The sequence below is a fragment of the Barbatula barbatula genome (assembly GCF_947034865.1).
Source record: "Barbatula barbatula genome assembly, chromosome: 12".
In the NCBI taxonomy this organism is placed as follows: domain Eukaryota; kingdom Metazoa; phylum Chordata; class Actinopteri; order Cypriniformes; family Nemacheilidae; genus Barbatula; species Barbatula barbatula.
In genome coordinates, this window is record NC_136775.1 from 23848275 (window position 1) to 23875423 (window position 27149).

The 27149-nt window shown below is 41.0% G+C and overlaps 1 protein-coding gene across 1 annotated transcript; it reads left to right on the forward strand.

The window, feature by feature from the left end:
• Positions 1-26949, forward strand: LOC306902219 (glutamate receptor ionotropic, kainate 3-like). Its single transcript, XM_079470606.1, has 11 exons — positions 1-74; positions 1323-1496; positions 2238-2495; positions 4062-4243; positions 7289-7342; positions 9981-10151; positions 12751-12894; positions 14846-14953; positions 16984-17097; positions 19949-20152; positions 26639-26949. The coding sequence occupies exons 3-11, from the start codon at positions 2369-2371 to the stop codon at positions 26708-26710; spliced, it is 1176 nt and encodes a 391-aa protein (XP_079326732.1). The 5' UTR covers positions 1-74; positions 1323-1496; positions 2238-2368; the 3' UTR covers positions 26711-26949.
• Positions 26950-27149: the final 200 nt, after the last annotated feature.

Here is a 27149-nt window from a genome sequence, read left to right on the forward strand (position 1 = left end):
GGGGGATTTTCCTTGTATTTTTGGGCCTGAATATTGGCATAGCCAGAATACACAAGTGAACCGCTTATAGACTGGTAATATATTTATTTTGCTTTAAGTTTTGTCTTTTTGCATGGGAATCACTTTTGTACCAAAATAAACACCCTGGATTGTGAATTCTTCTCCATCGTCATTGATTTTACACCTTCACCGACAGTACACCCTAACAGGGTCCATCACGTCTGATGCTGAAGATGTGCTGGAAATGATACTGTACTGACTCTCTGTCGCTGTGTTTTATGGCTTAGACACGTGGAAATAACAGCAAGAGAAATTCACGGCGGGACGTTTTCTCTCTTACCGGGAGCCGATCTGCCCTCTTTATTAAATCTATTTTAGTGCTTCTGAGCAATGCACATTTTATCCTCTTAATAGTCAAATTAGTATATACTCCAGCAATTACTTAATGTACTCTAATGAGATTTCCCCACAAAACGGCAGGATTCATTTATTTTAATGCGACGGGCTCTTTCCAGGGAGTTTGTGCATCATGCCCCTTCAGAAGTCAAGCGCTGCCGGTGTCGATAATGGCGCGCGAGCCTCTTCGCATCTCATACTGGAGCTTTTCTTCTCCCGACGGAGGATGAGCACCAGGGTGTTGTTGACCTCTCTGCTCCGGTCTGGCTGAAGAACTCTTCAATATTCATGCGCTCGCGCTTCTTAAAGGCACGCATGTTTAAATACGGCCGCAGGTTGCACTCTGTTTGGAGCTGCGTTTATCTCGTACACTTACAGCGCATCAAATTCAATAATATTTGAAATCCCCAACAACAGAAAGTGATACCGTGTGAAATTGAATCATGTACTGAACAAACTTTGCTTTTCCAATATTTCTCGTTGGCTCATATCGCTGAAATAAGCTGAGAAGGTGAAGCAGGTCTAACGGTATTAATCCTCATGAGTTGGAGATTGCCCAGCGAGCTCCAGATGTTATCATCCTATTGTTTTCATAGGGTTCCATTGCGCATCCAAAGTCAATAAACAGAGTTTGCTCCTCCAGTCCCACGGTTGGTGGAATTTCTCGGCTGTAAAATGCATTTCGTAAAATCTCATGAGGTCACCAAAATAGCTTTACATCGTCTTGCAGCAATAGGTCTGTGAGTGACCCGATGGCCTTAAGGAGGCGAGATACCTTTGATGAGGCCATTTATGTCTCTCTCTCAACATCCATTATAGCCTTGAACTTGACTTTCTCAATAGAGGTTCCTCTAAATGCAAAACACCTCCAGGGGTTTGGACGTGCCCCCGGAGTTGAAGCTGATTGTATTTCTCTTGTTTTTCAGGGGGAATTTTCGAACAGACCGATGGACCCGTGGCTCTCGTGAGCTCTGAGGAGCTGGCCTTTAAATTTGCAGTTAATAATATCAACAGAAACAGGACATTGTTGCCTAACACGACGTTAACATATGACATTCAGAGGATTAATATCTACGATAGCTTTGAGGCCTCCAGGAAAGGTGAGTGATTTGACACGGTTGGACTATTAAATGTTTTATTACAAGGCCCTGTTATTTGACAGGTTCTTAGTAAATATATGGGCAAAGCTCATTTGAATGAAGTTGTGAAATCTGACTTTTGTGCTGGTATATACAGACACATATGAAGCAGAAATAATATCTTGTTTTCCTCACGATGTAAACTCCACTTTTACTGTTTCTATACAGTTCATAGTATGCAGTGTTGCCTTATACACTTCATCCCACAATGCAATTCACCTTTACTTTTTATTTGGATGATTTTAATAACCAATCCATTCTTTTCAATTGTGAATAAATAACACAAAGCTGCAATAACCTGTAATTCGTACGACAAAGTTCAAGCGTGCATGCATATTATATGGCAATCTGTACGCACGCAAAATTTTAACTTTGGCTTACGTATTTTGCAACAGTGTGTTATTAACACGCAGATTGATGAGAACAGGTATGTAATAACAGTGAATTGAGAAAAACAATAGACAATAACCAGATTTAAGAAGTGTCAACAACATTTGTAAACCGCTTTGTGATAAATGTGACAAACAGGTTTGGTTATGAACTAAAAACTACAAATGTTTATTGTGCTTTTGCTCTTTGTTCGTAGCATGCTGTTTACAGATGTATTGTTCACGTTGCGGTCATACAATCGATTCTTCCATGTGCAGTGACATTTCTGTCTTGACATTTCTTTCCGCATGACCCTCCATCTGCCGTCGCCAGCGTGTGACCAGCTGTCTTTAGGTGTAGTCGCCATATTCGGGCCGTCTCACAGCTCCTCGTCCAACGCCGTGCAGTCTATCTGCAATGCACTGGAAGTGCCACACATTCAAGTACGATGGAAACACCATCCGATGGACAACAGGGACTCGTTTTATGCCAACCTGTACCCAGATTACTCTTCTCTTAGCTACGCTATCTTAGACCTGGTGCAGTTCCTCAAGTGGAAGACAGCCACTGTGGTTTATGATGACAGTACAGGTGAGACGCATTGCCTTTAATTGTCAAGTCTGTCACTGTAAACTCTGTTCCATGATAAATCACCGCTCTGTAGCCAAAGTAGTATTGTCACCTTTAAGAGTTTATTTTAGACTCTGTACTTCAGCGATAAGACGCTGAAGACTCTTAATTTGTCTGCCGCTGTCAAAATGAATCTAGCCATGTACGCCAAACAGTTGAAATCAAAGAAGTCAAACGGCACTCTTTCTGACAGCAAGACAAAAGGAAATCGAATCAACCTGAGAAACATACTGTATCTATAAATATGCATTTAAACTAGGAAATTCATTTTGAGCAGAATATGAACCTTTCAGTTTCTGCACTGCTACCGTCACCATAGAATATTTGCAAAAACATGTAATTGTATTCAAAACAAGGAGCGCTTTTCCACCATAGCGTCGAATCGTTCTCGTTGCTTAATCATTCCACTCTGTGCCGATCCGTGCCAGCCAGGAGGTAATTGGTTTCATTTTCCATTGCAGGACTGATAACGGATATCTTTAGAATGGAAACACACTTGGTAAGACAAGAGACAAGTTTGACAACGTGCCGAAAATTCGGAGCAGTTTGCAATCGTGCCGCGTTGAACCAGACTCACGTGGAAACAGAACTGTAACCGTTTCAGACTGTGCTTAGAACGGTTCGGCGAGATGGTGGAAAAGTGCTCAAAACTTTACTTAAAAGCTTTGGACAAGAAATTAAACTTTTAAAAATCTTTACTTATTTGTGACCCTGGACCCCAAAACCAGTCTTAAGTATGGGAATATAAGGAGTTACAGACAAAGATACATTGTAATGTTTAAAATTATCGATTTTCCCTTTATGCCCAAAATCCTTAGGACATTAAGTAAAGATATTTGGTAAATTTCTTGCGTAAATATATTAAAACGTTATTATTGTGAGTGGTTGCAGCAAAATCGTCAACACGGCTACAAACTTATTTCGCTGCTGCCCGCTCAATACCCTCTCAAGCTTGGTCTCTATGTAAAGCTTCCAATTTCAGCTTTCGGGTTCATCTACTCTCCACAAGGTCATTACAGCAGTTCGCCAAAAGACAGCATTCATGTATTTCCCTTCATTAGTAATATGGGTTGCTAAGGACTTCATTTGAACAACTTTAAAGGAGATTTTTCTCATTATTTTGATTTCTTTGCACCCCACAGATTCCAGAGCTTTAAATAGGTGTATCTCACCCAAATATTGTCCTATCCTAACAATGAATTATTAATTCAACTTTCAGAAGATGTATAAATCTCAATTGACCCATAAGACTGGTTTTGTTGTCCAGGGTCACATGTAGTATATATTTCAGTTAATTTCAAGTTTATAGTAATTGCTTTCCAGTTTCCTTCAATTTATGTCCTTTTGTCAAATGATTTGTGCCACACTGCTGCATAGAACTGCTGGTTAAGTATGATATGAATAAAATGAACTTCAGTTATACTTATATCATCCAGGACAGGTATATGTTTTTAAACTCTCACAGTACGTCTTATTTACATGAAGACGGAGTGATGAAGCTATACTGACAGAGCTCTTCTGGTGCAGGATTGATCCGGCTTCAGGAGTTAATAATGGCTCCGTCCAGATATAACATCAGACTGAAGATCAGACAGCTCCCTCTGGATACCACAGACACCAGACCTCTGCTCAAGGAAATGAAAAGAAGCCGCGAGTTTCGCATTATCTTCGACTGTAGCCACACAATGGCAGCACAGATCCTCAAACAAGTGAGTCCACGCTCTGTGAAAACAAGAGTTCTGCTGTCTGCTAAGTTCACTCAGAAGTTGGCATGACAATAGAGTGTGAACACAGTGAAAGCTCTATTACATTTGGGAGGTTTAAAATTAAACATTTGGCATAATGTAGATGGCGCTGTCATTAATAGAGGTTCAGTGGCCCCCAAGAATGGTATAGTTTAGTCCACAAATGAAAATTCTCTCGTTATTGTGACCCTGCCTGTGAAAACCCACCTTAAGTTATTTTTGCAGGTTTCTACATAAAATCGTTCAACAAAATCGTATGACCTTGAGATCTTTAATATGGTCTAAGTAAGATCAAAAATAGAAATCATTGTGAAATCCCTGACCTGAAATCAAACTCGGAATGAGTAAACTATGAGAGAAGTGTCAGAAGCTCAGTGGTTAGAGAATGGCGCTAGCAACGCCAAGCTCATGGGTGCGATCCCAGGGATTGCACATTCAAATGTGTGGTATCATGCAATGTAAATTGCTTTGGATTAAAGCGTCTGCCAAATGCATATATGTGAATGTCATGCAGGGCTGGACTAGGACAAAAAAAGGGCCCAGGCATTTTTACTCAGACCGGCCCACCACAATCGCTCGGACACAACCAACCAGTACACCATCCTTGCGGTCCCTGTAGATATGCATATCTGCTGTTCCATTCCCAAAAAACCTACAAAGCTGAGAACTAAGTGCCATGGACCAGTGTACCAGTGCAAGTGGACCAGTGTACTCACTCTCTCTTGACTGACTCCCTGGTAATACCTACTTGCGGTGTGATTCGCGTGAATTGAGCATTAGTAAGGGAAGCCAAACAATCCAAAAGTGGGATGAGACAGCGGGGTATTACAGAGCTCGCGCAGCGCTGACATGTCATCTGCACGATTCAATTTCCTATCGCCAACCGATGGGCAGCGTGGCACCAACCAATCCGCTGCACTGACCAATTAAAACATATACAATGTTCATTTGGAGCCACTCATTTACATTTTACCCATAAACCTCTGCTATTATTAACATTAATAGTTGAGGTAAAATGGCTAGGCGCAAAACGTACTACAATAATAAAATAAATTACCTGAACATGTAAACTGTCCGATATAATTTCCAGGAGGTTGGCGTGCTCCTCAAGACTACGATATTGGAAGTCATTGAAGTTTCTGCTTTGTACAGGTCTTTCCGTAGCCTCTATAGTATAGAGTCTATACATATGTGCAGTTCTTCAAAGTATCGATGTAAAACACTACCGTTTACTTGTACACTATTAAAGATAATAAAAAAATATGATGCATTTCATCCTGATTTCCTTTGTTTTCTGTAGGGAAAACTGATAGACTTCAGCAGAGAAGCAATGTAAATGTTTTTAAGGAATGAGGGGCTTCTTTATTGTACATTTGAGTGTACGGTTTGAGCTGTTCAAATTGGCCGGCGCAGCGCTGGTGGTGGCGCAAGGAAACATGTCCGTGTGCGCTGACGAGTCGGCTGCGCGGCTCGGTCCATTGAAGCACGCAGATGACATGTCAGCGCGGCGCGAGCTCTGTTATACCCCACTGTCTCGTCCCACTTTTGGATTATTTTGCTTCCCATAGTTCGCTTGAGTTGAAAAATCAGATTTTGGCAGAAAATTTGCACCGCGTTTACCAACCAGGAGCTTGCTCTAGTATGGAACGTGATAATGACATAGTGAAGCCCCTCCATGACGCGAATTTCACGTGCGAATGAAGCGGGTAAACGCAAAATGTTCAATCGTCCAACTTCACGCTAATAGCGCGATTTACTGCGTTTGGTGTAAAAACTCTAAGATACTACTGACTGCATCTGACACAAGAAACAGAGTGGGAGGGGTGGAGCCTGTTAAGAGATGATTGGGCCAGCCCAGCCCAGTGTCAGTGTGGAAAATTAACCAATGGGCCGCTGTCCCTGCTTTATGGGCCGGTCGTTGGCCAATTAAAAAAATCATATTATATAATATCGGCCCCCAAGTGCATCGGCCCACCGAGCATTTGCCCGATTATGCCAGATTACCAGCCAGCCCTGATGTCATGTCCGTATCACATGTGGGCTCAGAACGGATTTCTGTTCTCTAATGAAGACCAAGTTTCAGCATGTGTTCACCTCAGCAGGTTTAACTGAAGGCTATATTGTTTGACATCTGATCTCATGTTGTGTTGCTCTGTGTGCTCTCAGGGCTCTTAATAAGTTCAGATCTGCGGTCAGCTGTCTACAACCTGTCTGAGACTGTTTCCTCCCTGTCAGCCTCAGCTGAACCTCTGGCCGTCCCTCAGGCCAATGAGAAATACACTGGACACTGAGTCCCAGAAGTCTTTAAAAGGCTGTTCGCGCTTGTGTATGTGTGTGTGTAGCCCTTTGTGTAAAATGAAATAGCTTCAGACTTCTGAACAAACTGAATGATTGTGGTCTGGAGAAAGGGAAGAGTTTAGCGTAACCTTTAGTTTTCTGCGTGACAGATGGCATGATTAAAGCAGCTGGGGAGTTCTAAATGATGATTGAGAGAAGTTTATTGGCAGAGGGTGTGGCCAATATAAAGAAAAGTCACTATATTTGGTTAAGGGAACACCCTACTGCCCATCAAAAGCCTTATGTGCAACACCATTCACGCGTCTTCTTTAGACACATTTAAATGTGCCACGGAAAGATGCTAATTATGCCAAACATAATTTGTTGCTGTGCATCTCCTTTACCAAAAGAAATGCAGATGTGCAAAGTCTGAGACCTACTGCTGAGATTTTCAGCAACAAAACAAAAGGTATTCAACATTCAATTATTTTGCGTGTGGAATAGCTCCTTTTGTACCCAACAGAAGAGGTTTGAAATGAGTACATGAGTGTGAACCGTTCCTTTAACTGGCCTTATTGCCAAGGGAATGCCAGCAGACATGACAAAACACAATAGATCAAACTGACTGGAGCGGTCTCATTTGTTAAACGTTGTTCGTGTTTGCTGGCACAAACATCACAAAGGACTGTGACATGACATACTGACCCTTCTCGTGGTCTTGTCTTCCCACAGGCCCAGATGATGGGAATGATGACGGAGTACTATCACTACATCTTCACCACTCTGGTAATGTACCACAACTTCAATCTCATTCCTTCTTTTGATACTTCCACTTTATTCTTTGATCAATGGCTTTTAATTGTAGATGAGGTTTGGATTCAGTCCACTATATCAATTTCACTTCAGCCTCAATTGAGTTTCCGGAGGGCCGGTGTAAATGTTAGTCTTTACCTCCAGCTCAAATCAACAGAACGTCTTTGAAAAGCCTCTGCAAACCACCACAGTCGTTGACAATCAAATGTCGCCTCGAGAGATTGATGAGAATCTGTGAAGTATGGAGGATTGTTATTTTGAAACCTTTCAAATTCTTTTCTGTGATGCCCTGGCTGTCAACTGGAAATGTCAAGCCCACTACTCTTGAACACATTTCCACCGGCCTTTAAAATCTCCTCATCTGTCCAGAACTTGAGTTATCACAAATTCTTGCTTATTAGCCAACACACTGTGAAAATCATCAGCCGTGTTTTCCGTGTTCAATTATGATGTTTACCTGTCTTATACTGTATATGACATTTAATACCGTACATGTATCTGTTGTTCAAGTCAGCTTTATTTATATAGCGCTTTATATCATTTTCATTGTTACAAAGCAGCAGTACAAGAAAACATTGACTATAAGCAAAACATAAAAGGTTATGCAAGTCAAAACACAGGTCAAATATCAGACAATACATGATTTTGATTTCATTGGAGGGGAAAGTAGTCCATACAGTTGCCGAAGTTCATTGTTCTGTATTTTGACAATGTTTCTCACGGTTATAGGGGTGTGGTATATTTGCACATGCAGTGTCTGAGAATTAAAGCCTACAAAACTACTAAAGGCACCTTGTTTAATCTATTATCTTTTGTAAATGTTTTTACTTTGGCTATTTCATAATTCTTGACAATCGTATTATTCCTGTGACAGACCTATTGAAGCATGTAGTGTTTGAAGCAATACCTCCTGCTTATCCCCTGATTAAAGTCTTGATTTTAAACTAAACCTGTAATTGAGCTAAAATCTCACCTAATGCATAGTACTAATGACTGTGATTCGTGTGGTAGTTCACCCAAAAATGAAAATGCTGAAAATGTCATCAGTTACTCACAATCCTGTCATGTCAAACCTGTATGAGTTTCTTTCTTCCGCAAAACACAAAAGAAATATTTTGAAAAACCGAACAACGACGGAAGCCGTTAACTTGCATTGGTTTTGTATCCATACAATGGCTGCCACTTCTGTTCGGTTAACAACATTCTTTAAAATAACTTCTTTTGTGTTATGCAGAATCATTTAGAGGTGAACAATCCCTTTAACCTAACTATTATTATTATTATTGGCATTGTGAAATGCCTACACAAATTTTCAAAGCATTTATTAGAAACGAACCACTGTTCTGACTGTAGAAGTCCCTATATTGTTTATTTCTTGATCAATGAACCAAATCCAGCAAATGTGGCTTCAGGTTTAGTGGATTACTCTTATAATTTGGTCTCGGGCCACATGAATTCCAGTAGTTTTACAAATTCAGACTGACATCTTCTCAAGCGTGCCATGTGTGATTGTGGACACTTGCTTTCAGTGTGTTGAGACGAGGCATGTCAACATGTAAAGAAAGACTTTCAAATGAACTCAATAAAATAACATCAATTATTCTGCTGTACAGAAATGAACAAATGTTACCTAGTTAATTATTTTCCCAGCTGTACGATCATTGTGACAATCCTGATTTAGGTCATTGGAATTCAGATGATGTTACTCTCACCATATTGTGATAAGCAAACTGAATAATTAGCCCTTAGTTCAATTATATTTGATATAAAATAGGTTCTGAAAAACAAAAGATGGAAACCATTGATGTTCTGGTTGGATAAAGTGCCGTTTCCGAGGCCACGTGCATTTCTTCTAAGACATGCAGCACCACAGGGTGTTAATGAAACGGTCTATTTTGTCGTAGCAGAGTTCTCCGCTGCTGCTGCTGCCCCCACCTACCCAACGTGTTATTGTGTTTGGCAATATGTGGGCTGATGCTCAGAATAACAGTAGTGTGTGTGTGTGTGTGTCGCTGTTGTTCTCTAGCATTAATTACACTAAGCAGAAGCTCTTTCAATGAAATGCTGGCTTGCTCATTTAGCCATTCATTGTCTGCGAGATAGCCTTGCCATCTCGCTCTGACCCCAACTAAAAAGATCTTACGCTTAATCTTAATGCCATTTTACACACCAGCAATTTCATTTTCTGTAGATTTGGTCGCACATTGTTAAACTGAAAATGTGTATTTTTAACATGCCGCACTGTTCAAATGGGCGACATCGCAATACATTTCAGTGACAGGGTGGCATTCAGAGCCGCGTGAAGTGTATACGGTTGAATTCACCGGAGAGGAGCAAGGGAAGCTGGATTACAGAGGAAATAAGTGTTTCAATCTGACTCCTGCCTCGCTGTCTCTGGTATCATACATGCAGAGGTCTGCGTGCTATGCTTCATCTGGCTGTACCCAGGCGGTCTGGAAAAGCATGGTTCTCTTTTATTTTCCCTCTCTCTGTCTTTTTTTACCCTTCCGTCTATCTGCTGCTTTTATTAGGTAACAAAGAGACGAGAAGCCTCTCAGCCAGCGGGATTCAGGCTGGTTAAATGACGTCCTCTCTCTTTCTCTGCCTCCAGGATCTCATGGCCATAAACCTGGAGCCATATCGCTTCTGCGGTGTCAATATGACCGGCTTCCGCATCCTGAACGTAGAAAATCCTCAGGTGGCCTCCATTGTAGAGAAGTGGTCCCTTGAGAGACAGATTCCCCCGAAACCCGACTCTGGCCTCTTGGAAGGGATCATGACGGTATGCTTCTATTTTCCACATCATGCCATCAGCCAATAGCTAACAAAAAAACAAACATCTGACCATTGAGGTGTATTGTCGAGATTAGTCTTCTGTAATGATATTCGTTACCACTGTAATGTGGGACATGGTTATATTTAAATACAGTAATTGTGCAGCAGTCTTACATTGATTTCCTTTCTTACTGTTGAATATTTTCATACCACAAAGACTGGTTTCATTTGTATGGCTTCAATCTATTTCACTGCTGTAAAAATCCTCCCACGCAGAGCTGCACAATCTCGGATGGTTTGGTTGTGGAGTGGATTTGAGTGTTACTATGGCACAAAGGTTGCTTTGAGTGGCCTGTTTTTATTTCTATATGAGCCGTCGTACAGGTGGGCAGTCTGACATGTCTTTGTCCTCTGTACACAGCTAAGAACAGCATATTACTCCTAGGGTACTCCGGAGGTTAGTATTAATGCATATAGCTATAATAAGAGTGGACGTGGGACGTCTAGATGCTGTCCAGGGGTCCCAATCTGAAAGAGAATCATGGATTGTAAGGTTGGAGTTTTGAACACTCAATGAGTTAACAACAATTGCCTTCATATCAGCACAACCCTGTGGCATAGTTACAGGAAGCCAGTAGCAAGGTCCACTGAACAGTCTGCACATATTTGGAAGGACAAAGCTTGAGAGAACTTTACTCTTCAGGGCCTAATCTCTCCAGGAGGTTGTCAGGATGAGTTAGAGGTACAGCAAATGGATGTTGCTGTGAGTTTGATCTTGCTTCACATACTGTACACTGTCCCTCGCCAATGCTCTGGGTTAAAAAATGAGTTTCCTCATTTGACGAAAGTCAATGCTGTATGTACAGTTGTGGTCAGTTGTGGCCTGGGGGTTAGAGCGTTGGGCTTGTGATCAGAAGGTTGCCGGTTCTAATCTCAGTGCCAGCAGGTCATGACTGAAGTGCCCTTGAGCAAGGCACCTTACCCCTGATTGCTCTGCAGTAATGTGTCACTGTAAAAAAAAAAACTACTTGTAAGTCGCTTTGGATAAAAGCATCTGCCAAATGAATAAATGTAAATGTAAATGTACAGCGCAGTGCATGTGCAAGAAGCAGAACTGGAAGATTTGAAAATGTACTTTACATTTACATTTAGTCATTTAGCAGACGCTTTTTTCCAAAGATGAGGAAACATTGGAAGCAATTTTAACAACATAGGCAACAAAATACATAAGTGCATCAAAACTAGTCCAATTAGCAAACACTTTATGTTTGCCAGTGTGGATTTTTTCTCTTCGGGCTGACCCAGAGGCATTGACTACAGAAAGAAGTGGTCCAAAGATACTCTAGCTGTTCTTCATGTCGCGGTGAATGGTGAATTCTTTGTGTTGACTATGAAAGTGTTCATGTATCATAAAATCTGGATAATTGGAGAAGTCACTCAGTAGTTAGTGGCTTGAATCTCTTCTGTTGCTTGTGCAGTTGAGACGTGCTGTTCGGGTATTGACAGAACAATGACCTATAATTCATAATATAATATAACAAAACATGAGAGGACGATATTAACTAATATTGGTAGGAACAGGTGTTTTGATGATGATATGTTTTGATTTATTCTACTTTTAATTTGTCAATGGGTGGACAACTTTTGTGGTTTGTGCGCACAGTGTCTGCTTGCAGTTAAATAATAAAAATGTGGGAGCTCGACCATACATATTTCTAACAGCCTAGGGTCTTCTTATTACAACAAATATGAAGTTATTAATAATAAATATTGATTTGGGGTCTCAAAGGCACTTTATAGTGATATTGACCCACCCATCAGGGCAGCACATGGAGGATTGACCTAAATAGTCTTCCTAGCCTCTTGTCTTTGAGGGTGTAAGGTAGCCCTGTACTCCAGGTGAATTTCCACGTTTCATGTTGTGGTGCAAGGTCACTACACAATCTTATAATCATTTGGTTTAGCGAGACACGAGTAATGAGACCAGACAGTGCAGTTTTGAGATTATGCGTGGATTACCAAGCACTCACCAGGTCTGATCCAGGGTCTCCATGAGAACTTGTGATGGATTTTGGTTCGTGAGACTAACACGATCATATAAACATGTGGTAAGAAAACGTGAATCTCCAGCTTTATTTCTGCGTTTTTTTCCTCCTTGAGGACAACGCCATTCTCCGTTTGAACAAAATACTGTTGATCAATGTCTGTTTAGCAGTTTCCTGTAATGTGGGCCCTTTGTGCAAAACAACGAAACAATGAGACGCTGTGGTGACTTTGTATTATGATGCATTGCACAGAAGCACTTAACACATTGGAATCTGCTTGAGCCTGTGATTCCTTGCCATCTTAAAACAATTGTAATGACCTTTAAAGAGTATAAAGCATCAATTTACAGCATTCATTATGCAAAGATGATGGATTCCAGTGTGTTGATAAGGGAATGAAGACATTGACTGTACAGGCATGACATGTAAATGATGCCTGTGGTTCATACACAGTAGATCCAGATCCTCTTTCACCTACAGTGTGTGCTGATGATGGTCCTGTCGGCCGATGGGGTCGCCCTGTTCCTTACTGCTGACATATCGCCGCCCTGTTTATTCCAGACAGATGCTGCTCTGACGTACGACGCCATCCACATTGTGTCGGTCTCTTACCAGCACGCGCCGCTGATGACTGTCAACTCGCTGCATTGTAATCGTCACAAGCCCTGGAGGTTCGGCGGACGCTTCATGAGCTTTGTTAAAGAGGTAATGACATTCGCCCAGAGCCCCGCTGCCACAAACACTACACACCACAGAGAAGACATCATTTTTAAGAACACATTATCATCTGCTGAACATCGCTGACGCTGCTGCTCACAGTGATTCATCTTTAAGCTGCACGTTATATACAGGACAGTTTGGTACGCTCAAAAATGCCTGAATGTCATCGCATTAGATAATGTACGTATACATACTGCATACAACAAACAAAAGGCATATGTTGTATATACACTACTTTTCAAAAGGAAGACAGGAGGAATGTAAACAAGGTCTGTCAACAATCAGGGCATGCCATTATTGAAAAATCCTTTAAATCATTTTATATCACTAACTAACACACACACTTTTCTTCTATTGGCAAAGATCTGTGGCATTCTGTTTTTTCACAGTCTGTCATTCAGTTAGTCAGACTCCCCCCAACACCCCCACGCTTCACACACACACATGCACACAAACTGAAACCATCAACCACCAGGTGGCGCTGCGCAGACAGATCCTGTTTGAGTTCAAGTTCTGCAGCATGTTCTGCGGTGGTTTCGTGTTCATACAATGAAAGTCAGTGGTGTTTGGATATCAACGTTCCTGCAGAAGAAAGAATGTCAGACTGGTTTGATATGACAAGAAGAGGAATCTCATTTTCGAGTGTCTTAAAGAGTAAAGCATTCTTTGTTTGTAGATGGCAGTTGCTTTGACGTTCGTACAATTTTAAGTGTAGAATAAGTGTCCAAATAAATGTTTTCTGCAGTGTTCTTCAAATATGATGTTTGTTTTAAACAATCCATTTTCACGATAAACATCTCCAGTCAGCATCCATTTGACCTGCTGAAGGATGAAGTAGATTCCAGTACGTTTGTGTTTGGTTGTTCATTTCATTCCTAAACTCCCAGTGTCCCACTTTCTGATGTGAGTGGAATAATCAGCTCTTACTTCAACTCACAAGAGAGACTTTCATGGAGACACATAATAGCAGATTAGAGTTGTTGAACATCTCTGCGGAGAGAAGAGTAAAAGAGGGCCGAGGAGTTGGCGTGGAGAGCGCTGTGTCTCTCTCTGTTTGGCATAATGGGGAACACACACGGTTATTTCTCGCTCTTGTTCAGTATATGGAAAGCCGAGGTGTTTCGTTTGGAGGAGGTTATGGAGAGTGTTGTACAGTATATCAGTGTGTGTGTGTGTGTGTGTGCGCGCTTGTGTGTTCTCTGGTTAAAGAACAAGGGAGGAACCGAGAGGAGTACATTCAGTGTAATGTTTTCTGTCTCTCCAGAGATCGTTGCGATGGTCTTTAATTATGACAGAGGTCTGGAGGGAAAATGTGTTGGAGGCAGCGAGATGTAAAATGTAATTAAAAAGGAAATAGCAGCCCTTTGTGTGTGTGTGTGTGTGTGTGTGTGTGTGTGTGTGTGTGTGTGTGTGTGTGTGTGTGTGTGTGTGCGTGTGCGTGTGCGTGTGCGTGTGCGTGTGCGTGTGCGTGTGCGTGTGCGTGTGCGTGTGCGTGTGCGTGTGCGTGTGGAAACTTGTGCACTGGCAAAATGTAGAGTTTAGGATCTGTCTTCCTTTCTGAATTGAGTTGGCCAAACCCACCAGACGCCACACTCCTCATTTACCTTCCATTCAAATTCAATGCAGTCACTTAATAGACTTTATTACTTCAGGAAGCCAATATTAATAACATCATGTTTTACGTATTCTGTCTATTTCTTTGCCAATATCTAGAATCATTTCTCTAATTTCATTCAACTAAATTCACTACTGCAGGAAACAAAAAGCAACATTTTCATGTGGATCAGTGACGTTTCCTCCACAGTGACAGTTAATATCAGTGTATATAGTCCAGGTGCTGTGTGTACAGGTAAAGCTGCACTGAAAGGTCTTTTAAATTGTTTTAAATTCCATTCAGGTGTATTTTATTCTCTTGTTGTGTTTTCTTTGAACAAAGTCTCATTGGGACGGGCTGACAGGACGGCTGAGCTTCAACAGAACCACGGGTCTGCGCACAGACTTTGATCTGGACATTGTGAGTCTTAAAGAGGACGGCCTTCAAAAGGTAAAGCTTCACACAAACACATGAACAATAACACAGCTTTCACCCTCTTCATTTCTCTTTTTAAACCGCAGTAGGAATAAAAGCGGTTTTCTCTGGCTAAATAATGACACTTTTAAATAAAGACGCATTTTGCTGGAGTTGTCTATGGTGCCAGATACGAGAAAGCTGCCAAAATACTGAAATGTAGCGATGCGAGTGATTGTTTCTCCATTTAAATAAGCCTCTGCTGCATTAAACTCTTTTGTACCTTGTCTCATTTGGTGACCATTGCTGTGCAAATAAAGAGCAATCTACGTCTTACATTTAATTGACCTCCTAACAAGGAAGCAAATGAGGTGTTTAAACATAAGCATAAGTTAGTGGATCATAAAGCAAATTGGATTAGAGCACAAAGTAGAGTCAATTACAATCCTTTGTTAATGACCGACTGAAGTCACAAGGCTCTCTTTTCAAATGCCTGTCTGCGTGTTTTATTGAGACCATTTGTGGACGCAAAAATTCAAGTTGTTTTTGTTGTTGTCAAGACTCTCTTTGAGGTGCCAAACACCTCCACACAATCTGTACTTTATCATTCCCAAAATAGTCCCCATAACTAATCTCATGTGCTGCATATTCTCTGAGAAGATTGTTCTGGGAGGACACGATGATGAAAATTGAATATTAACCTGCATCTTCGATTGGAATTAAGACGTTCCTGGAAAGAAAAATGGCTTTACAAATGCATTCATATTAAGGAGGATCCTGTCGGCATCCTAAATGAATAACCGTAGCTTCCCCCGATAATGGCTTTAATGAATTGAGTTAATTGCAGTCAATTTGCAAGAATGCTACATCACCCTGTAATGTGTCTCAGCTCATCTTTCTGAATTCACACGCCTCCACACGATCCAGCTAATACACGTGTCAAATCAAAAGCATATGTCAGGCTTTGCATCAGGTGCTCGCTGCACCTGAAGAACTTTGATATGAGCGGGCTCCACGCGCCCCCGGACAAAGATGAATCCCGACAGCCATGAGGTTATTTACACTAATGATTTGTTGAGGAGTGACTCTGCAACATGCAGGACTTCTTTTTTTCTCGCTGCAGGGATTCGTTTGGGTAAAACTAGTGTCATTTGCTCCGATTTGATTGGGTTTCATTATGTAGACAATGCAGCCACATTGCCCTGTTTGCTCGTGTCGCGTGTGAATGTTAACTAATCTGAGCAAATGGTCTCAGCTGTCCCTGGAGGCACAACCATATTCTGAGCTGAAACGACTGGTCCCAATACAGATTGAAAGAAATGAGCATGCAGGATAATATGTCGCTTGATTTCATGCTTGTTTGGTTTAGCAAAAGAATATATTATACATACAGTATAAATACATCAATTATATTATATAAAAGAATATATCATTACAGTTTGCTTTCTTTTCAAATATCCATGCACAGTATATTTGTCAACTACCATAAGTTTTTTAAACTTGGTAATGATAAAAGTGTAATTGATTTGCTTTATTGAACCTAGTAAAGGTAAGAAGAAAAAACTGTATTTAGATGTTTCAATACGCATGTTTTGGTCGAGCAGTGTATTTATAGCGTTATAGTACAAATGTGACCTACCAATGGCACTCTGATAGTTGACCTTTGATGGATATTTGTCAAGTATTAGAGAAAGTACTGTTACATGAGAAAAAGTACGTCACCTTTAATAAAGTCGCAAAACAGCGTTACAGGTTTCAAATTCCTGCCAACGTTAAGATTGTTTTTCCCCCTTTGTTTCTTTTTTCTTGCTAAATTGAATTGAGAAGCAATCTCCTTGGGTGGAATTGCCCCTTTCTCTGATGTTAATGTATTCCGAGTGTATATATATATGCAAGGGGCTAGCTGCTCACGAACACAAGTACAGACCCATTGGCATAAAGACAGAGGAGCCAATCAGCTAATGCTTCAGGACGAGCTCGGCACAGGGCCGCTAATGCGCTCCGATGGGTCACGCAGGTAAGCCAAGCCAAACGTGCTCTGACTACATCAATTTTATCTTTCTCAGGTGGGCAAGTGGAGTGCATCCGGGGGTTTGAACATCACCGAGGTCTCCAGGCAGAACGGCATGAACATCACAGATTCCCTTTCCAACCGCTCGCTGCTGATCACCACTATCCTGGTGAGGTCGCTGACACACTCCATGCGCCTTTTTTGCTCTGTGTTTCACCATCTTTTTGCTGTTCCTTTTCTTGTTTCAGGTCAGCGTCCAGGCCGCTTTTCATGTATTGAAACTCTCATTTCGTTTCCCCTCAGAAAAATGCCAAATAGCTTACTGTCCCTTTCAGTGTTTCAGTCCTTGAAATAAATTGACCTTGTCGCTCCCTGTTTGATACCAAGTCTCACCTTCACCTTTGGTTTGTGACGCAGAATTAGAGACACATATACTGTAACTCGTTTGAGTCACTTGAATGAAAGCGAATCAAGACCGAATAGCAGCCCGAATCTCATGCCCTAAAATAAAGTGCGCCTCAGTCATCTCTGCAGTTTTACGAACACCCCAAGGGCTGCATTTATGCATGTCGCAGGAATGTTTCAAGAACCTTGCGACACTTATTTTGGACAGGCATATGAGTTATCAACATGGATAAACACTGTCATTAAATGTGGATTGAGCAGCAAGGCTGTAATTACAAGTTCAGTTGTTGATGGGATATAATCAAAGCTTTTCTGGAAGCGAGGGGTCCCGGCCTCGGGGGTTTAATGCAGCATGAAACGCGTGTGGTAAACCAGGTTCAGTCTGACGAGAGGAACTGACCCAGCACACGTACTAATTAGCACAGTTAAGAACGCTGGAATATTAACGACCGTTATTCCATCACAAACAAACAATGCCTGCACACACGGCTGCAGAACTCTGGTTAGAGTCACAATGTTGCATCAGCTCTCAGAAGTGATGTCTGATGTTTTTGAAGACATTAATTAGCACTTCCCTGCCACTTTTCATTTCGTATTTCACTCCGTTGGCTTCTTTTCCCTTCTGTTTGGGATGGTAATGCAGGCAAATTGGTGGACGGAACGTTAAATGTCGATTTGCCACCAAACCTCAGGGAATTTATCCGACTTTGGAACAGATGGTTACAGCTGAAGGTTTTCTTTGCCATCGTACTATGATAATTGGACAACTTGGAAAAAGTTTCTACACACAACACTCAACAGTGAATAGCATGCTATTTAGAAATAGTTTGAAGTGGAATTTATAAAAAGCCCTGCTGGAGAAAACAAATGGTCCAAAAAACAAACAAATAGGCCCAGTCTTAAAGGTGAGCAACACTAATGAAAGTGTTGAGTGGTTCAGGTCTTCACAGGGTAGATACCCTTAGTGTATGTATTTCAATTCATGTGAAGAGGAACACTTCTCTTGTGGTTTTAGGGCTGGACAGACAGATGAAGGCTCATGACGGCAGTGTTAATCTCTGGCTGCTGTCAATATACTAGCAAATTATGCTTGATAATGGAGTTATTGTATTATTGTCTCTCTACATAAAGAGAGGCGTCCTTTTAACCCCTCAATATTGGAAAGGAAGCAGCAGTATTTTAAACAAAGACTTTTGTGTAGTTGCTGAGGAGACATTCCAAATTGGTCTACAAGGTCATGTCTATTGTGAGAGGGCAATGTTTCTGACATCCATGTGTTTTTGAGGTCATTTTGGGATGTATATCTGAACAGATATAGGATGAAATATAAACAGCAAAAGCTTGGTATCTTGAAGAATATAATGGTTTAGTAATAACATCTGACGCTTTTCTTTATGGCAGTGCATACAATGAAACGGGTGGTGTCATTTGAAATTAAAACATACTCTAGATTAGTTTTATCTGTTCCACTTTGATTAATGCAGGATACCTGGCGGTCTCTGTAATGTGCTAACACATGAGAAGCTGCAGAAATCTGCAGTCACCTCAGACCAGTAAACGTGCTCTTGTATCCTCTGCTTTGCCCTACATTTCTTTCAGCGGGTTCTTCCCAAAAGCCACACAATATGGATGTGCATTATCATGAAATACTCACCAGCTGTGACACAGTTTCAGGACAATCATCCTCCCTCTGTTCAGATTTTTGGAATCAGTGGAAGGGGAGGAGATCTTATTTTCAATGTCAACCTCCTCTATACCAGGACAACTTGTTTCACTGAGTTCAGAGCTTCTCAAACCTGATCCTGGTCCAACACCAATGTTTTGACCCTTCTAAAAACACAAGCTTGTGCTCAGAAGGCATGGCCATCCAGGGCTTACTCTTGTGCAGAAATATGTTGTACTGTATCTATTGTGTTCCACAGTTTAGGGTAAACCTACATTCTAGACAGTTCCTTTCCAGTTCTTACATTGACAGACTGCTTTTCAGCCCTTTTGTACACCCCTGTGCCACATACGTTGTGTGTATATTACGTTCTGGGGATGACCTTGTGTAACAGCACTGTCATTTCCAAACCCATGCAGGATCTACCGATGTTTAGGATGCTGTAGGTATTGTTCTTCAGAATGTAGGCAGGGCTTCATTTCTGAGAGCCAAGCATCTCTAGGGCTGCGACCTCTCTCTCTCTCTCTCTTCCGCAACTCCCTGGCCAACATCTGAAACCTCCTGCCAACCTCCTGGACTGCACAAGCCAATTCCAGAAACATTGTGTGGTCTTTCATGTGTTCAGCCCAGCATTCCTTATAGTTGGACACACAGTTGTTGTCTGTTCTATTTGGATGGGGAGTGCTATAATTGTGTGGGACTTTTGGAAATGTTTGCTAAAAATATTACATCCGGTGTATTAATTTAGAAATGAACTGCTTCACACTAGACTGTACACGCGAGCTGTATACTTCAACGTCAGCCAACTGTTCTGTGGTGTAATGTCAAGCGAGTCTGTGTTGTCTTTGAAACTTCTCTCAGTGTACCTTGTGTGCGCAGTCGGCTGTCAGAGGACATTACTCTCATTCAGTTAGAAAAACCGCTTCTCATTTGACCCGTTGTATTGGTACAGGAGGATCCATACGTCATGCTGAAGAAGTCTGACAAGGCACTGGTTGGCAATGACCGCTTCGAGGGCTTCTGTATCGACCTGCTGAAGGAGCTGGCCAGCATTCTAGGCTTCTCTTATGAGATCCACCTGGTGCAGGACGGCAAGTACGGCTTTCAGGATGATAAAGGCCAGTGGAATGGGATGATAAGAGAGCTCATGGAACATGTGAGTATGTACAGAACTACAGCGCTTCAACAACACACACTGGACAAAATATCATGTGACCTAAATCCAACATTCAAGTGCTTTCTACTAGTAAGTGTCTGTGTTTTCTAATGCACACACAGTTCTTCCCTGTGTCGTTTATTCATCGTAATGTTCATTTCAACATTTACAAATCCATTTGAAAAACAATCAATATCTGTTAACAAGAGTTAATACAAAATTAACAAGAACAAAAGGCGCTGTAATATTGACCAATTCCACTTATTGGTCAGTTAAAAAGTTTAAGGATAAGCATGTCTTTTATCATTCGTGCCGTTTTTTCGCAAAGCCATAACAAAATGGTAAGATGACAAAACAATGCCATGAAGTGAATGGATGATTCACTGTAATGCAGCTGATAAAAAAACACCCTCTATCTGTAAAGGTGACAGCACACACACGCGCAGTCACGCGCGCACACACACACACCTGGATCACGGCAGCAAGTGCTGCTACAGCAAAGCGGCGTTAAACACGCGCACTCACAGCTTCATGGAGTCAGCAGAAGCAGACAATGCAGCCCAGCCCTTTCTCTCAGGTGTCTCTTCCTGTCGCCCTTTCGCTGTCCTCAGCCTCTCAGGTCAGCCGCAGCCTCGGGCTGGAGAGCAGTAATAGCTTAAGTGGCATTTAGTGGAGGAAGTCATATGGTGGGAGTCAACGGTGAGGTGCTGCAAGGGTTGGGAGAGGTGACTTACTGCGGCGGCACTTAATCTTGCTCGCGCTCCGGCCAGATTGCACTCACCTTCAGGGGAACAAAAGGATTATGGCTAAAAGACTCCAAAGTGGAGACGGTGTAGGTTTGATTGGACAAACTGTGGAAAAGCATCAGAAATGGGATTCATGCGATCTTTTCAATTATTCTATAAAAACACTGTTTCATTCCACTTTATTGTGCAGACGCCTCACCCTTAATATTATATAATCAGACTCCCTAATTGCTCAAAGCCAAATTTGTGCTACACTCCAAAACATTGGGTTAAAATAACTAATTTCTTGTGTTATTGGTAGGGGTGTAAATCTGCATGCTGTTTTTGACTGCTTTCAACTTGGTGAACTGCAAAGTGTGTTTACTGGCACTGTGACTAACCCTTGCCATTTATTTAAGAAAGGTTGACAAAATGTTTTAAAAAGCTTTCTTATGAACCTTTTTCTAAATAATAATAATTATGAAATATTCGTTTTATGAGCTCTAATATTCAACTACAGTATTATTGAAAAAAACAATGTTTTATTAAATTTTCAAAATTATTTTCAAACAATTAGTAGAAAATAAAATTTTAATTACAAATATTTGTTGTTATTTATTTACTTCCTATATATTCATATTTATCACAATTCATGTTATATTCAAATAAATAAGACTTCTACTTTTTAAAAAGTAAATTTTCAGATATTTTTGTTAGTTTATTTTTTATAGGGAGCGCAATCTAAAATCTTGCCTAGGGCACCAACAGAGGCTGGGCCGGCCCTGGGCTTAACATCTTGGGGTTTTGGCTTCTCCCTTCGCAGAGTAGTAAGTTATAAGCCTAGAGGTGATCCCTGCTCCGGAACATCGAGACATTGCGCTCGAAGGACAAACCACTGCCTACAATTTCCCACTGAATGAAAACTAAGGTTTATCCAAAATGACACCAAGTTTGTCTGTATGTGCCTCTACTGAACAAAAGTCACTAAAACTAATGAAATAGTTGCTAACATCTCAGTTACGACTGTGACCTCTGTTCCCTGATGGAGGGAACAAGACGTTGTGTTGAGACAGATAGGTGTTTGAATTTATCATCACTGATTGTACTTTTAAAAGGCCAGTGAACTTGGTGAATGGCATGGCATGCCAGTCTCAACCCTGTGCATATGGGTATAAAAGGAATGGCGTGCCCATTCATTCACATTTAAGGCTGAGGAACCTGGGGGGTCTCTCGGTCACTGCAGCAGACGGTGAAGTGTGTGGCATGAAGGACACAATGTCTCGTTCCCTCCATCAGCGAACAGAGGTTACAGACGTAACAGAATGGGGTCCCTATACAAAACGCCACGGTGCTGAGCCGGTTCACGACTTCCAGCGGAGTGGCATTGACTGGCCTGGACCAGTCAAAAAGATGCAGATGTCTGCCGGAGAGGCGCCCTGAGCCAGTTAGCTCTCACTGCAAGTGGGCACGAGAGATCTTGAGTGATGGCGTCCACGATCCAGTGCACCAATCTCTGTTTGGAGACCACTCTCCCCCCGCTTACTCCTCTCCTAGTGGCTCAAATGGGGCCCTTCCCAGGACAACGAGAACTGAGAGACTTACCGGCAACAAGTGTGTGATGTGCGGTGATTGGCGGCCAAATACACCTTGAAGGTGGAAGGGGAGAGGACAGCACGACACCGATGGCACAACTCTGCGAAGTTCAGCCACAACCATTGTGGAGATGGCGGAGCGGTGCACTGCAACCCGATGCTCACCTAGACACCTAGGTCCGCTACCGAAACGCCCAGGGGAAGTCGCACACAAGAGGGCGAGTCCACTGCTCTGCGTCGTAGAACTCCAGTAGGATCAGAGCGATATTTATAGCTCAGCATTTACTGCCTCGCAGGTTCCAAAGAATAAAAGGTGAATGAATGGGCACGACATCTTCCTTTTATACCTGTATGCATGGGGCGGAGACTGGCATGCCATGCCATTGGCCAAGTTCATTGGACTTTTAAAAGTACAATCAGAGATGATGGTTTCTCTAGTTCAAACCCCATTCTGTCTCGATAAAACGTCCTGAGACTGACAGAAAGGCAACTTAGCAACACTGGCGAGACAAATTAGGAATGAATGGGAAACCGTGCAGCCGTGAAAACAGCGAAAACTGAACTAACAAGAAACACACTTTTATGGACGTTACGTGAGGAATGGGGACACAGAAAGTATCAAAATAAAGGTACCTCATATCGATATTTTACGTGTGGCATTGATGCATCGTATTGTTAGAAAATTCATCGCTAGATTGATCCTTATTGATGTATTGTTACACCCCTAGGTAATAGTATATGTTACTGATGCTGGTTTATAATGTGGAGAGTATTAAAGCGACCGTTCATATTGTAAATAAACCAGCATCAGTAACATTAACATTATTATAATGTGAATCTATTAGTCGATATTATTAATCACGGTGAATAATACTTCTCATTACTGACATTGGGTTTATTTACAATATTATAACATAATAAGCTGCACATAAACACAATTTTGTCAGCAAATATTTACGATATACCAGAAAAATTGCAATAATATCATATTGTACTTTTTTTATGTGACATGGTTACATTTAAAACAATGGAAAGTGCTGCAGTGCAATGGGATTGACACATTCTACAGTCACCATCTCTTTCATTCACACGCACACCCTTCCTCACTATTCCTCACTAATAACTACATTTAAAGGAAGTGACGGTTTGGAATTTATATTGAAGGCTTGTTTAACTGTTGTGCTGGGCTTGAATTCGTGGTGGAAGAAAGTAGTTCCCCACTTTCTCTAAAAACGTAAGGGTTTTAAAGACGCTCCAATGTTTTTTTCTGATTTATCTATAAACTTGTGCCGTCAAACTGTTTGTATGAATGCAATATCACTGTCGTAGTCGTGTGATAGTGCTCTTATATCAGCGGCTGTGATTGTCGCCTTTGTGCCTCTGGCTTAATCACAGCAATCCTGATATAAAAACAGCACCATACTCCAGCGATAGATTCATATATATTTCACATTCTTGTTTTTCCCAGAGAACAATTACATAAATGCTTTTGTTATTTATGAGGAGGGCGTATTAAGATATGGAACTTGTAGGATGTATTAATGAGACCGAGACCTCTAGCTTGTCAAAAGATCAAGAGAAATTGATTCCTCATGTCATCACCCCTTTAACCTAAATAAAGCCTTCGGACGTGTATTTATTCCTGAAAGGTCAGAGCACCAACTGCCAGTCCTTAATGAAGTTGTCAAAGATGATAAACAAGCTCACGTATGACGGTTTTTAATCCTTGCTTTTCTTTAACTATGGCCTTGACAGAGTTTTCCAGCTTCCTTTCTTGTCAGACGTCTTAAGACTGGAGCTCAATGCCATGGATTTGGCTGTGCAGTATACTTGAGCCTTATCAGATGGCCTGCACAGTATCCAAGGTGCGCGGCGTATTTTTAGTGCACTCATTTTGCGGCTGAGCGCCCTTCTTGCTGCTGTCTATATAGATAAGCTGATCTAGAATCAGCAGACCTGAAAAGCAAACTAAGAAACAAGCTCTGGGACCTGACCTCGGTCCGCCTCACGAGGCTGGGCTAGATAGACTGTTTTCATGTGAGTAAACTTAAAGCTTTATCGCTGAAGAAGGGTTTATGGACTTGATGATTTCTCAAGCCATTCTCTTCAAACGTTGCAGCTTGAGCCTTTCATGAAAACAATTTAGGACGCAGAAAGACATTTCGGAAAGTGGTGAGATTTCAAAAGCTATTTCCATGAATTTAGAACGCCTTTTTCCCACTGATGCCGCCCGCTCGTCATAAGAAGCCGCAGGAAACACAAGCTTGTTCACAAGTCCTTGTTGTGAGCTTATACGGGGAGCAGAGCGGCGGTTATTAATGGCCCTTGTCAAAGTTATTTATCAGCTCAATTTATTTTCATCAGTAGTTTTTTATTAGCTCTTACAGAATTTTCATTACTTGGGCATTGTTTCTTTAAACCCCGAGTGTGTGTTATTGCTGGCGTGACACGCGCGTGGAGGGTCATCCATTGAGAGCTCGTAGATTTCAGAAAGTCGACAAGCCAACGCTTTTGTGGTTATGTGCTTGTTTTCAGCTGATAAAGTGCCATTAAATCACGAGGTGATACATTTTAACTGTCACCCTGCGTGTTCACATTAATCATTGTTTCATAACTGAATTACCCGACGCTCTCGCCCCGCTACATCTATTTAACGCCATGGTGCTCTTGTAGGTTTATCAAAATAAGTCAGATCTCTTCATTTGTCTTTTTGCCTCACAACGTCCCAACTTTAAAGAATCTCTCAGAATTTTTTATTCACATCTCAGTTGGAATTTAGGTTGCAAACGGAATTGTAAAAACGCAGAATTGTACATTTCTATAACTGCTTTGCAGCCTTTGAATTACACCTGATAATATACAAACAACATGTCTTGTGTTGCCAGACATATTAGGTGGAAATATTTATTTCAAGTATCGTTTCAAGGAAACACCAGGTCTCATTGCACAAATGTTATATTAAATGATGTTCTTTGGTCGCAACAAAATAACTTTGTAACAGTACCAATGAAGTGGAAATTATTATTTTATTCCAAGAATTGTTTATTTTTTTAGCTTTTTGTTACTGTGTGGTATTAAAGGTTGTTTTATTTGGACCATGGTGATAAAACACTTCACTTGCTCTACAATGTTCCCACAATTTATTCAATATGTTTCATAACCATCAGAATCATGTAAGGAAATGTATAATCCAAATAAACAAAATATATTTGCTGGTTATATCCAAACAAAGATATCCAGCAACAGAAACAATGATGTAAGTCATATAGTTATTCCGAATGTCTTTATTTAGCTATGTAAGCTGCCATAAAAATGTGCAAAAAGGTAAAAAATGTCCACGCTCTCCTTCAGTGCAACATTTGCTAGTTGACTCCTGCATCAATTTATAAAACAGAGTTTACCGCAGAAATGCAAGTTCAAAAACTCATATCCAACAGGTCATAACACCACAAATTAGATTAGACAAAATCTATAAATACACTTTAATACAGAAATATCAATAAATGCCAACCTGAAATTCATAATCGATTCCATGTCAACATTAATGTTGTTTTAAGTTATAAGCACTGTTATGTATATCATCACAGTTTATTTTGCTCTTTTGTTTCACAAACTGTCCACAGTTGGCTCTGCGAAACTAAAGGTCACTTTGGAGAAAGGACTAACTGATACAACATGACTTATTAGACTTGATTGAGTTATAATTGATGATCTCATTACTCATCCAGCCCATGCCAGTGTTAAGAGCTGCCTTAGCACGTCATTTCTTTCTGGTAAACTCATTCATCTTTGCTCGGGCCGATAAACCGGAAGGTTAAACCAGCACTGCCTCATTGTCTCGCTGTACTTACTTGGACTTGGTCTATGTAGGGCTCTTTAATATATTTCACAGCACTTTGCCAAGCTAAATTATTTCCATTACAACCTAACAAGAAAAGACAAAGTGCATCAAGGATTATCACAGATGATATTGACATCTCCATTTACCATGAGGGAATAGTGACAATGTGTCTGTGCTGTAATGACCTCACATGTCTTTGTTCTTATGAAACATCTCAAATCTGACTGGTTGAGCTACATTTTAACAAGTTGTCGAACAATCTGTGTGTTTATTTGTTTACCGTCAAGATGAAGATCAGTAAAACTGTTGGATCTGTTGTTTTTTTCAGTTTAAACCTACAATTGAAAGCCACCCGCATCGAGAGAAAAAGCCATCAGACTGTCACTTCACAGGATGTTAGAATGGGCTTATCAAGAATATGTTATTTTAATAATAATACATTGGCATGAAAAACACACTTCCACTTTTACATGGTTTTTTTTTCAATAAAGTTACTGTCAGTTCAAGGTTCCCCATTGTGTTGATCTACAGCAGTGGTTCTCAATCTTTTCAGATGGAGTACCACCTTTCATGAAATATGTCGTTCCAAGTACCACCTAATGACTGCCATAGAAAATCACATGAATAAACACTTAAATTAATAGCAGAGCTGTGAATCTTTCTCTTTACACCTCATCCTTTTATTCTAATGTATTATTAATAAAACAAACACAGCAGCTTTCAAACTAAAGAACATGCTTTTCATGTTTTTTGAGTTAGTCTGCAGTAATAGTGGACACAAAACACTTGTCTGTAGTGCACAGTAAACAGGGTATACTACATAACTCTGTAAATGACTC